The 12,026-nt window shown below is 41.6% G+C and overlaps 1 protein-coding gene across 1 annotated transcript in view; it reads right to left on the bottom strand.

Annotated features, from left to right (window-relative positions):
* cacna1ba (calcium channel, voltage-dependent, N type, alpha 1B subunit, a) overlaps positions 1-12,026 on the bottom strand; it is a 94,680-nt gene that overhangs the window by 20,332 nt on the left and 62,322 nt on the right. The window contains exons 25-32 of the mRNA XM_062544029.1: positions 11,768-11,874; positions 6,206-6,302; positions 5,577-5,737; positions 4,913-5,050; positions 2,452-2,653; positions 839-1,003; positions 321-431; positions 91-174 (exon numbers count right to left, since the gene is read on the bottom strand). Of these exons, the coding sequence (XP_062400013.1) occupies positions 91-174; positions 321-431; positions 839-1,003; positions 2,452-2,653; positions 4,913-5,050; positions 5,577-5,737; positions 6,206-6,302; positions 11,768-11,874 (1,065 nt within the window). The remainder of the gene's footprint in view (positions 1-90; positions 175-320; positions 432-838; positions 1,004-2,451; positions 2,654-4,912; positions 5,051-5,576; positions 5,738-6,205; positions 6,303-11,767; positions 11,875-12,026) is intronic.

The following is a 12,026-nucleotide window of genomic DNA, read 5'->3' as shown; positions in this document are numbered from 1 at the left end:
CCTCAGGTTCCCTCATACAGTACATGGCTGACGGAGACCAATCTCGTTATTCAGACAGGGGCCCACGGATGCTCAGGTCCATTCACTTACATTGATCTCGGTGACCAGGATGTCTGTGATGCTCCCCAGTACGGTCACAAAGTCAAAGACATTCCAGGGATCCTTCAGGTAATTCTGCAACATGGTGGAGTGAAAAACATCATCCAGACAGCAAATAATAATAGTACAGAACAACATGTTTTTTCCCCTTTGTAATGCATATAATTGTTTACATCAACTTCAAATGGCACTGTTTCAACTACGACAAATGACAGACTCACCAAAGGACCAAAGGCAATGATCTTGAGGACACATTCGAGTGAGAAGAGGGCAGTGAAGACGATGTTCAAGTACTTGAGCATGGCCTCGTAAGAGTCTGGCGCTCCATGAAACTGTTGAAGTCACAGGTTACTGAGTTTGACTGCATGCTGTATTATTTGGTAAACCAAATGATTAAAATATGCAAGATATACTTGCTTAGAATTACTTAGTACTTTTGTATTTTTGAAACAATGGAGAAAATAATGCAGTAAACTGTCAAGATCTTAAGTCCACTGCAATCACTGACTGCATGAGCATAAAAGGTGTACTGTCAAAAACCCACTGAACAGCGCACGCACGCACGCACGCGCGCACGCGCACGCGCACACACACACACACACACACACACACAAAACACACACACACACTAAACATCTATGGCTCAAAACTTGCACAAGTGTGTTTAAAATGTATGTTCGTAGAAGTCCTAAAGGCTATGCAGAATAAAACAGATATAAGTGAACACTGGCAAACTGACCTTCATCATGAGGACCACAGTGTTGACTGCGATCATGATCATGATGGAGTACTCGAAGGGCGGAGAAACCACAAACTTCCACATCTTATACTGAAAGGAATGCTGGTTCTGGGGCATGTAGCGTGTCAGCGGTTTTGCATTGATGGCAAAGTCAATACAAGCCCTCTAAAAAGATCATAAACAAAGGCATATGAAAACCGTTCTGTCTGGATTTCCATGAGCAGAAAAACATTCATCGCCATCGAACTGAAAGAGGACTTTTTTTGCTTTCTTTAACACAGACATGCTGCTTTTCACTTTCCACATACTGCTGCCATTGTAAAAGAGACAAGTAAGGGCAAGGACTGACACTTTCTTATGTGCTTGTTACTATAGAAATAGAAGAAAATAAATGAATAAACAAAAGACGGATTGGTTCTAATGATTGCATTTTGCTTTAGAATATCTGTGCCTGAGACAAATATGTCTCCCTCGCTCCCAGAGGTTTCGCCTCTCTTGCAACAGTTGGAGAGTTGCGTTTGGTGAGCATATGGACAGGGAAGATTTATTTTTCGCTGGCTCAACAGGCCTACGATGATTGCCTAATGGGGTCCCCGTGGATACAAGACGCGAACATCTCACTGGCTCTGTTTCCGTCAGGAGGGAGTGGTGTGCATGTGTGTGTGTTTGTGTGTGTGTGTGTGTGTGTGTGTGTGTGTGTGTGTGTGTGTGTGTGTGTGTGTGTGTGTGTGTGTGTGTGTGTGTGTGTGTGTGTGTGTGTGTGCGCGTCTGTGTCTGGGGGTGACCGGTACGGTCAGGACACTGGAATTAATCGTCTACCTGTCAGCGTTGCTCACCTGGACGCCGCATCTGTTTCCATGGCAGGCTGCACTGCCAGCAACTGGCTCATAACTGCACCACACGCAGCCCATACAGATGTCTTGTGTACATGAGGGAGTGTCTGTGTGCTAACGTGTGTTTATGTGAACACTTTAACCATCAGTGTTACTCAGAAACTATACGGTTCATTAATTATAAGCTGCTAACCAATCTGAGACTTATGTGAGGGCATTTGTGAGCAACCCATGGCTTACATCCTATAAAAACAACTGCTGGTACACACCTAGTCTACCTGTACTTGGCCAGATTACTCTCCAAAGCAGACAGATTAATACATTTTGGCCCAACATCAAGATTTTACCACTATACCACATAGCCCTTTAGCTACAGTATGCAACAGTAGTGTCATGAACAGGATAATTGATACTGATAACACACTCGTCACCATCCATTTCATACAATGTTGCATTCATCATATGAGGATGACAAGTGATGTATGCTTGAGTGGAGCATATGTGTGTTTTTTTTGTATTTTTTTAAATAGAGACTATCACCGCACACTAGTCTAATATCAAGACTTGGCTATTAGGAGCAAACAACATGATTCAGCATTGGCTTCCTTAGGCCACTGAGAGAAATGTGTTGTTCACTCCTAATGTCCTACTATTAGACCAGTGTGTGACCAGTCTCTATTCTAAGTCCAATAAATCCTGCACATCACCAACACCTGAATCTGAAAACAGCCAGGTGCACAGGGATTTTATCTCTTTTTTTTACAGCATAAGTGTGTTTACCTCATTTTTCTCCAAACTGCACTCTGACATAGCTTTGTCACCCTGTTCCTGGAAGGTGATGATGATCAAGGCCACAAAGATGTTGACGAAGAAAAAGGGGAAGACAACAAAGTAGACCACATAAAAGAAGGCCACCTCAATCCGGTAGCCTGGACTAGGGCCCTGGTCCTCAAATGTGGCATCCACCGAGTGCTTCAAGACCCTGTGGGATTAAATGTTTTAACAATGAACTGTTTTATCAGAAATTGTCTTTTGCTGCATTCACTGTATCTCACTTTAAAATACACCTATATAATCTAGAATTATGTAAATTCAGACTCAATCATGAAGTTCATAACACTGTATGGCAGATATTAATACATTATATAATTTAAAAACATAATAAAAAAGATACACAATATTATGTGAAAAAAGTGACAGATTTTATGGGTATGATACAGCATTGTTGATAAAAACTCAGTTTCCCTTATCAGTATGAGGACAGAGTGTTAACCACATCAAACTTAGTCCTCTAGTTTGTTTGTGACTTATAGTTTAAGACCAAACCGTCCATCATTTTAACATATCGCGCATGAATGAATTATAACATACTTAATTCAATTATCAATTATTCTTTCAAGGTTTTGATATGTGTGTGTGTGTGTGTGTGTGTGTGTGTGTGTGTGTGTGTGTGTGTGTGCGTGCGCAGGCGTGTGTGTGTGTGTGTGTAGGGGGCATCTTAAAAAGTGAAGGAGTTATGGACAGGGGTGAAGAATTGCATTGGCATCGGTCTCTGGTGCGCTGACCCGACAAGCGTGCACACTTGGCTTAAATGAGATATAAATCAAAGTCAATTACCCGTGCTTAATACAGCACACTCCTAGAGCGGAAACCCTCCCCCTGCTCCCAATCAAGATCCAGTCCATGGGTAACAGGACCCCCCATCCCCCCCGAATCCCAAACCTAAAAATATCCAGGTAAATCCAGCGCTACAACAGTTTCTCATTTCTTAAAAAAGACCAACTCCATCATCATCTCCTCCTCCCCAATGCCATCATAACATCTCTCTTGAGTGCACCTGCAAAAGCTGGGGCAGGCTATAAAAAGTAAAAGAACATCCTCCACAGCACAGGGTCAAGAATTCATCTGAAAGACTTCCCAGACAAAACAATCACTGTTTATGGTGCTATATTTGTAAACATACTTTATATTACTTATACTGTTCCCCAAACAATCTCCTGACCTTTTCTTCTTTTGATACTTCTACAGTACAGTGTTTAGATGGAAGGGAATTATCTTTAAAACAGGGTCAATAGTTCAGTTCTCCAAATGTGCAGCATTTGTGATGCACTACTCATCAATGCAAACAGGTAAGGTGTTAAAAACACACACACACACACACACACACACACATAAGAATGGGTGAGCCACAGTGCATCAGTAGTATTATTATTGTATCTACTTCTTTTCCTTATACTATTAGGCCTTACTGTATAGCATGTTCACACACTAAAAGAGTTTTGGAAGGCATTCATTAACAGGTGGATAATGTCAATGCCCAGCAGATGGATATTGAACAAATTAAACATTTCAATACGGTCACTTAATCAATGATTTTGTTTTAGATTCATGATTTAGAAATCTTTTTTACAAACTAAAAAATTTGGCGAGACCAAATGTCAGTGACTCCAAGACAAATGACAAGTATAAACTCGACCCATTGAGTTTTACATAAAGGGTGAGGAGTTTACATCTATGACTACTAAAAGCATGTTTATAAACTATGAAACATCTTTGATTTGTATGAAAGATGGTTTTAAAGTAGTGATAACTTATTTGCTTTGTGCCCATGTTGCTTGCTTTGTACAGGTGATATCTGAAAGTTCATATTTTCCCATACACTTAGGGGAACTTTATAAGATAATCAATTCATACAGTATTTCCTTTTACTCAGAAGTGCTATAAAGTCATGTACAGGCTATATTAGGACTTCCTTTTATCATGGCATTGTCTGGAGCAGGGTGTCTCTACTATCCATGGTCAGTATCTCTGTACCGGCACTTCAAAGACCAGAACATCAAAACATCACAACACTTTGAACTGTGATAGCAGGGACATAAGAGGACTTTTGAGAGGCGTTTACGAGGTCAGATTCCTCCACTGAGTCACTGAATAAAATAACATAAGCTTAAGATGCTATGAACTTTGAGGACAGTCCTGTTTCATATTTGAACATCAACAACGAGGAACCCACATTTCACTTGACATTTCCTTCATAAAACATGTGCGATATGTGGCAGCATATAGCCACACCTTAGAGACAGACTACAGATAAAATGTGGAATTTACAAGTATAAAATCCAACAAAGTTCAACAAAACATAATCACTGAAATGTGCTACAAATTACCTAAAGAATGATGAATGACAATAAGTAAGCAATGCTACCCAGTCCTCTGAGAGCAAAATGAAGGTGTGACTCACGTGGGCCAGCCCTCCCCAGTAGAGACCGTGAAGAGCGTGAGGAAAGCCCAGAGGACGTTGTCATAGTGAAACTCGTATTTCCTCCACTCCCGAGGCTGGGCCGAGACCTCGTCCTTATCGTAGTCCAAAAACTGGCCCCTGCTCAGCAGGAAAAGGGAATTAAGAGGACACCAAGCCAAAAAACTATGCTCAGTGTTTGGAAGGTTAGTGAGTAAGAGATTTTTAATATTTTGGATTACATCAGCATTGTATTATTATTAGCAGTGAATGAAAGAGTGAATAAGTGAGGTTATGAGTAATTGTAAGACCCATCGTGTCAACAACAACAACCCACAACCTGCTTTACAGGGAGGATGGATTGATATATAAGTCTATGTGGAGTTAACTCTGCATTTACTCATGTTGCATATTAAATAGGCTACGTAATCCAGAATACATGTATTCCGATACTTCCCAACACTGACTATGCATAAGTCTAAACATTATATGTCACCCAATCTGTTCTGTAAAACTTGCTATGGGATTCAGACCACTTTCCCGCCGTTTCAGAAATCATCTGTGTTCCTTTCAACTTGAAAGCCAGTACCATCGAGCCCCTACAGGGGGCGCTCATGTTGTGATTTTGGCCAACATGTGGCCACAGTAGCCTTCTGCTCCATGTTACCTGCAGTCCTTCTCCAGGCCTTTAGACTCGTCCGTGCAGAAGAAGAACTTGCCCTTGAAGAGTTGCACGGCGATGACGGCAAAGATGAACATGAAGAGGATGTAGACGATGAGAATGTTTAGCACGTTCTTGAGGGAGTTCACCACACAGTCGAACACGGCCTGAGGCAACACACACAAGAGACACACAATGCACACAAACACACACACACACACACACACACACACACACACACACACACACACACACACACACACACACACACACACACACACACACACACACACACACACACACACACACACACACACACACAGTCTTAAAGTTATTGACTTAGACATTCACTTGTGGTTTATATTTTTGTGGTTGATTTAAACCAATACTGCTGAATGAATGCTTTCTTTTGGGAAGATTAAAGTGCAGGAAGCCTGGTCACAGTGGAATAAATTGTCTGTCTCATCCCTGTTGTTTGAGAGTTAAAATGCTGTGTCCCTTGGTTTCCAAGGCTTGAACCACAAGGGAAAGTAACCAGATTCCCACCTGTAGTTTTTTCGTTTAGGGTATAAGTGATTTTGCATGTTAAGTAGCAATTAGCTTATGACATTACATGTATGATGAGGGGACTTTACCTTAAGCTTCGGCAGACGCTTGATGGTTTTGAGAGGCCGTAACACTCGCAACACCCTCAGTGATTTAATGGTGCTGATATCCTTTCCTTTAGTGCCTCTACAAAAATCAAGCAGAGGGTTACAACATAAAAGCACATTAGCTCTCAAGGATACACCCTAGTCTTTAGCAAGGCGGACCACCAACCAGGGTATGGACTGAGGAGCCATAGAGACTATATAAACTACTATCAGAGGATGGCAAAAGGAATGATAAACATGTGTGTTAGAAATAAAATCTCACAGGTCATTAGTGAATAAATACGAGTCACTGTGGAGTGAAATACAGAGACCATGGCAAAATATGAACTACATGAGCAGAGAAAAAAAATAACAGTGCATATGAAAACTATACCTCAGTCATAAATAACTAACATTAACATTTGTTTTTTCCATCACAAACATAGATTAGTGATACTATTGCATGCCTTATGATCATTTTAAGTGATCAAACCATGCAATCAGGATTGCATGTGGTACTGTACTGTAAGTATTGTGCAACAGGCAGACTCAGAGATCATGACATGCAAGGACTATGACAAAAGAACAACCTCAGGAAAACACTTTTATCTGACTGTTATCTGTGAGGTCTAAGTCAGAGATAACTAAGAGACCCCTTCAAGACTGAATCTACACATGCAGGGCACTAGAAACAGGGTTTAAACTTGGCATGCAGATCAACGCACAACTGATGTTGGAACTCCAGAATTAATATACTGTTTTAAGGGCACATTTGTTTGGGCTGCCAACTGTTATATTTGACAATTAAATCAACTATGACAGTGATGGGACGTTGCTTGTACATTTACGAAGATATGACAGAGTGAAACAACAGAGAGGGATATCAAAAAGGCATGAACGAAGATAAGGTAAGAAGAGGGAAGGGAAATAAAAACAAAACTAGCCATAGAGGAATAATAAAAAAAATACATATATGACCAAAAATGCTTTCAAATGTTATTACGATCTAATAGTGGAATCAACTGCTCTGACAGTGTACCAAATAGTCAGAAAATTGCATTATAATGTTTTTATAATGTTCCTCTAAGAGCTTCAGAGAGCTCAAAAGAATCCACTGGAAATTAAAACCATCTTTCATTTAAACCTGTGTTTATGAAATACATGTATTGTGTATCCAGATGACAGGCTTTTGAATACGACAAGCTCTCATCAATAAATGTTTGGATGCTACTGTAAGTCAGAATTATACATCAGCATTGCCTGAGAGACATTTTGATTCATCAGCTTTATGGTTTGAGCACCATAGATGTGACACACCAGCCCTTACTTTTGGTGATTTTAAGATGTTCATGCTAGATATCCTTGCGTAGGACTGCTATGCAGCAAATAAGAGAAACTATCCTCAGGCACAAGCTAAGACACTGCCACAGACACAAAATGTATGATTGTTGTGGAGTTTAAGGAGGCTTCATTAACTCCTGGAGTCGGCATGCCAACCATAAACGGATCAATTCACAATAAATGGCAAAAGACTCTCTCAAAATGACTCTAAGTAACTTGGTCGCAAGCATTACGGCAATCCTTCCAAGCGATCGACCACTGGACCCTTACATAACATCAACTGCGCAATATTATGCTGTGCATAAAAACCTGTCCACAGTGCCTTTTATACATAGAAACTCTCATCCCGCAAGTCACTGATGCGGACCAAAACGGCATAGATGAAGGAAGCAACTAAACCCAAATTTAACACTTGGGACCATCTTGCAGGAATCCCAATCTGTATGTCTACTTGATATCACAGTGAGGTTACTCTTAGCACCCTTTCCGTCGGGTTCTACACCAGTACACGGGCATGCGATCTCTCATGCTCTGATGCACATTAGTCTAGCATGCGTTCACTCCGGCTAGCCTAAGGAGTTAAACATCAGGAGGAGTATGACGACACCCACACATCTACTGGATATAAGTCACATAGGGCATTCTGATAGCTTTCAAAGTCCCTCGACCCTTTTTGAAAACAGTGCGTTTCCGAAAATAACCATTTCAGATTTGAACAGGCTACAATTCCACATACCAAAGCATGAGTGCTGTTGCAAATACACAGAGGAAATGATGAAGAACACACAATAAGGAAATAATCAAATATTCAGAAAAGCAATAGAGCAAATATGACATTTTTTATCACAGACACTGCTCAAAAGCCAAGGGAAATATTCACTCTTCCGAATATTTGAAATATCACACTTCATGTTTGGTCCATGGGAATGTAGCCTGAAATCTACAGAAATCCTGAAGAGAGTGAGCATGGTTCAGTTTGAAAGTCATAAGGGGAAAACAGAAAGTTGTATGCCAACGTCTTACAAATACTACACCAACCCTTAGCTGTCTTTGCCTCTCTAAGACATTCATGATATGTTGAAAGACATTCATGTTATGTTGGCCTTTCACCAATAAAACACCCAAAGCCGTTTACAATTTCTATAGAATTCTACAGAATGTGTTGAATAACACGATTTATAAGGCTTGGCTCATTATCGAGACCTCTTGTCTTTCGTCTTACGGCTAGTGTTCATTACCTGGCTATAAGTGACCCTGTCTGTCTGTATGGGGAGCCTTTGAGCAGGGCCCACTTAGCCTTTGTCTGCTCTGCCTGCAGAGCTGTGTGATATGTGAGAGATATGGCATTGATTTAGCTGAACCACCTCATCCATTACAGGATAACTACTCATGAAAATTACACTGACGACAGCAAGAGTGAGACAGAGCGAGAGAGAGAGAGAGAGAGAGAGAGAGAGAGAGAGAGACAGAGACAGAGAGAGAGAGAAAGAGACTGGGAAAGAGGTTCCTGTTGAAAGCCATCAGAGTGGCAGAGAGCTAAGGCCCCTGACACTTTAGCTGTGGAGGTTAAGAGCCATTAAACATGGTCTAACCGGGAAGACGGAGAGGGGGTGGGAGGGAGGAAGGGCAAGTAAAGGGGGAACACTGTGTTTTAAGAGGAAGAGAAAAAGTGTAGGGGAGGTCCCCACCTGGTCACGCTTTGGTGCGGTCTAATAAGGAAGAACAATGATAAAACAATGATAAAAAAGACAAGCACAGACCACCATTACAGCTGCTTCTCACTCACAGACACACGCTCATTAAGATATACTGTAGCTCGACATGAATTAAATATTAAATACTGTACATTGTCAAGTATGCACTTCTAGCATTTCTATGGATTATACTTGAATGATGATGGAGGCATTTTGATGGAATGCTGTTATTGCTGATCTCTTCAAAATCGTTTTTTGGGTGATTCCGAGTGATGGTGTAATATCGAAACCTGAATTTTGTCAACCAAAAAAAACAGGGAAAGCCCTCAATATCCCCTGATGATTAGGGTTAGATTCAGCAGTTATTCATAGCTGCTCTCCTGTTCCTATACATAGTTTTGAAATACTGCCAGCAGTCTATTTTTCCCCACACACAACAGCGGAAGAGATCAGAGCGGACATCTGACGAAGAAGTGAAATGTCTGAAGGTGGATGCACGAAATCGAATCAACGCACGCTCAACACTGCCTTCTTGAGAGGGTGAGAAAAACACTAGAAACCCCTTCAAGATAGACACACCGCTCATATGATCTGATGTTCCCGGTATAGCACCTTGACATGCACAGCACAGCACAGCACCGCACTCAAAGCTCGGCAGTTCGCCTTGCCTGCACACCTCAAGAAGATCTGATCATAGGACGACTCGACTGACAGACCCTCTATGCATACAGTACATCAGGTCAGGGGATGCTGGACGTGACGATGACCCATATTGAAACCTGATTGGTCACATGCAGTGGTGTGAGGAGGAGAGGATGAGCTGAGAAGTCGTCTGAATCAAGGCAGATTCAAGGCCAAGGGTTCAATGGTGATTTCACAAACGGACAATGAGATGCTCGACTTTTGGCCTACGAGAGCAAGCGGTCAGTTCGCCACGATCCTAATGTGACATCAGCTGAAATTCTATATGCAATCTGCGATAAGCATTCGGGGCACTCGAATGCAATTAAGAGCTATGTGATCCAATCCTACTTGTTTTCTACAGGGATGCCATTGATCCCCGCAGGCTGGAGAAAATAGGCCCATTCAGAAAATGTTTTTCTCATTAAAGTAGCTAATGTTGGTGATCAGAAGCAAAACAAGCTCAAGCACTCAGGCTTACACCGCAATGACAGTGGTATTTAAGAGTGGGAAATCAGGCAGGTAGGTGTGTGTGTGTGTGTGTGTGTGTGTGTGTGTGTGTGTGCGTGTGCGTGCGTGCGTGCGTGCGTGCGTGCGTGCGCGTGCGTGTGAACGCATGTGTGTGTGTGCGTGCGTGTGTGTGAACGCATGTGTGTGTGTGTGTGTGTGTGTGTGTGTGTGTGTGTGTGTGTGTGTGTGTGTGTGTGTGAATGTGTGAAAGGTGATGACAGCAGGGATGGATGACGCACTAATGGAGAACAGAGCGCAGGAGAATATCCCATGCTACAGCACTACCTTATGAGCTGAGCATAGACACACCTCGCCTGGCTCACACAAACAAGCACAGGGTGGAGTGAGTGAAGGAGTGAGGAAATGAGTGAGTGAGAAGAGAGAAGAGAGAGAAATAAAGACAGAGAGCAGGAGAGAGAGAGAGAGAGAGAGAGACAGAGACAGAGAGAGAGAGAGAGAGAAAGAGAGAGAGAGAGTTAAGCCATTACCCCATGATGCTCCTTCAAGTGAATCCAGGCACAAAGAAAAAAAAAAAGATCTTGTAATCAATTACACAGAAATGTGCTCATTCACTACAGTCTTCAGTCTGAACACAATCATTGTGACATCTTAAGATACAACAAGTACAAAACAAGGTCATCCTACAGTAGCTTTGGGCCTTCTGAAGTTAGGATCCAGCCAAGGGTCAACCAAGTCTGATAAGTTCTCTGTTTTTTTTTTTTTTGAGGGTTTATCATAACTTGTAATTTGCAATGTATGCTTACATTCAGTAGAATATACATAAACCACACACTATGAAAACATATTTACTACATACAGTCCTCTTCTTCCTTTGTTAATACCCAGGGGACAGCTGCACTATATAATTTGGGGACCAATGGAGCATAACTATCCTAGACAAAACATCATTCAAAAAATGTTCCCCACTCCAGAAATAGAACAGGAAAGAGAACTTCAGTCAAGCAGATCTGGAGTCTCCAAATGCCAGTGACAGTGAAATCGCTCCAATCCACATACAACATAGGAATACGGCTTGTCCAACGTCTTAATTATACCCACTCAGATTCCTAAGCCACCTTTAGCAATGGGGGGAAACTAATAAGAGCTTCAATAAAGGCCAGGACTGTCACTCCAAAGATAATTGAGTTACCATCAGATAAAATGCTACCTGCTCAAAATGACAAAAAAAAAATCTCTTACTGCTTTTTGCCAGTAATTGAGTACTTTAGTGGTAAGTTAAATAAATAAATACATCAGACTAAATGCACATTGTGAATACAAATCATACAGAGAGAGAGAGAGAGAGAGAGAGAAAGAGAGAGAGAGAGAGAGAACTTACGTGAAGGCAAATGCAACCAGCGCTCCACTGACCACAATGAAGTCCAGAATGTTCCATAGATCCCTGAAGTAAGAGCCGGGGTGAAGTATCAATCCAAGATCGACCATCTTCACCACAAAACAATAAGAGGGAGCGAGAGGAGAGAAACAAATGAGGGGAAGAGAGGGAAACAGAGAGACACAAACTGAGCTACAGTAGCATCATTCACACCAGACAGTTGTTGTGCACAAAACTCTTATAGCATTCTTCACACAGTCCT

This window comes from Sardina pilchardus, chromosome 8 (assembly GCF_963854185.1).
Source record: "Sardina pilchardus chromosome 8, fSarPil1.1, whole genome shotgun sequence".
Taxonomy (NCBI): domain Eukaryota; kingdom Metazoa; phylum Chordata; class Actinopteri; order Clupeiformes; family Clupeidae; genus Sardina; species Sardina pilchardus.
The sequence above is the reverse complement of the archived record's forward strand: the minus strand, read 5'-3'. Positions and strand labels throughout refer to the sequence as shown.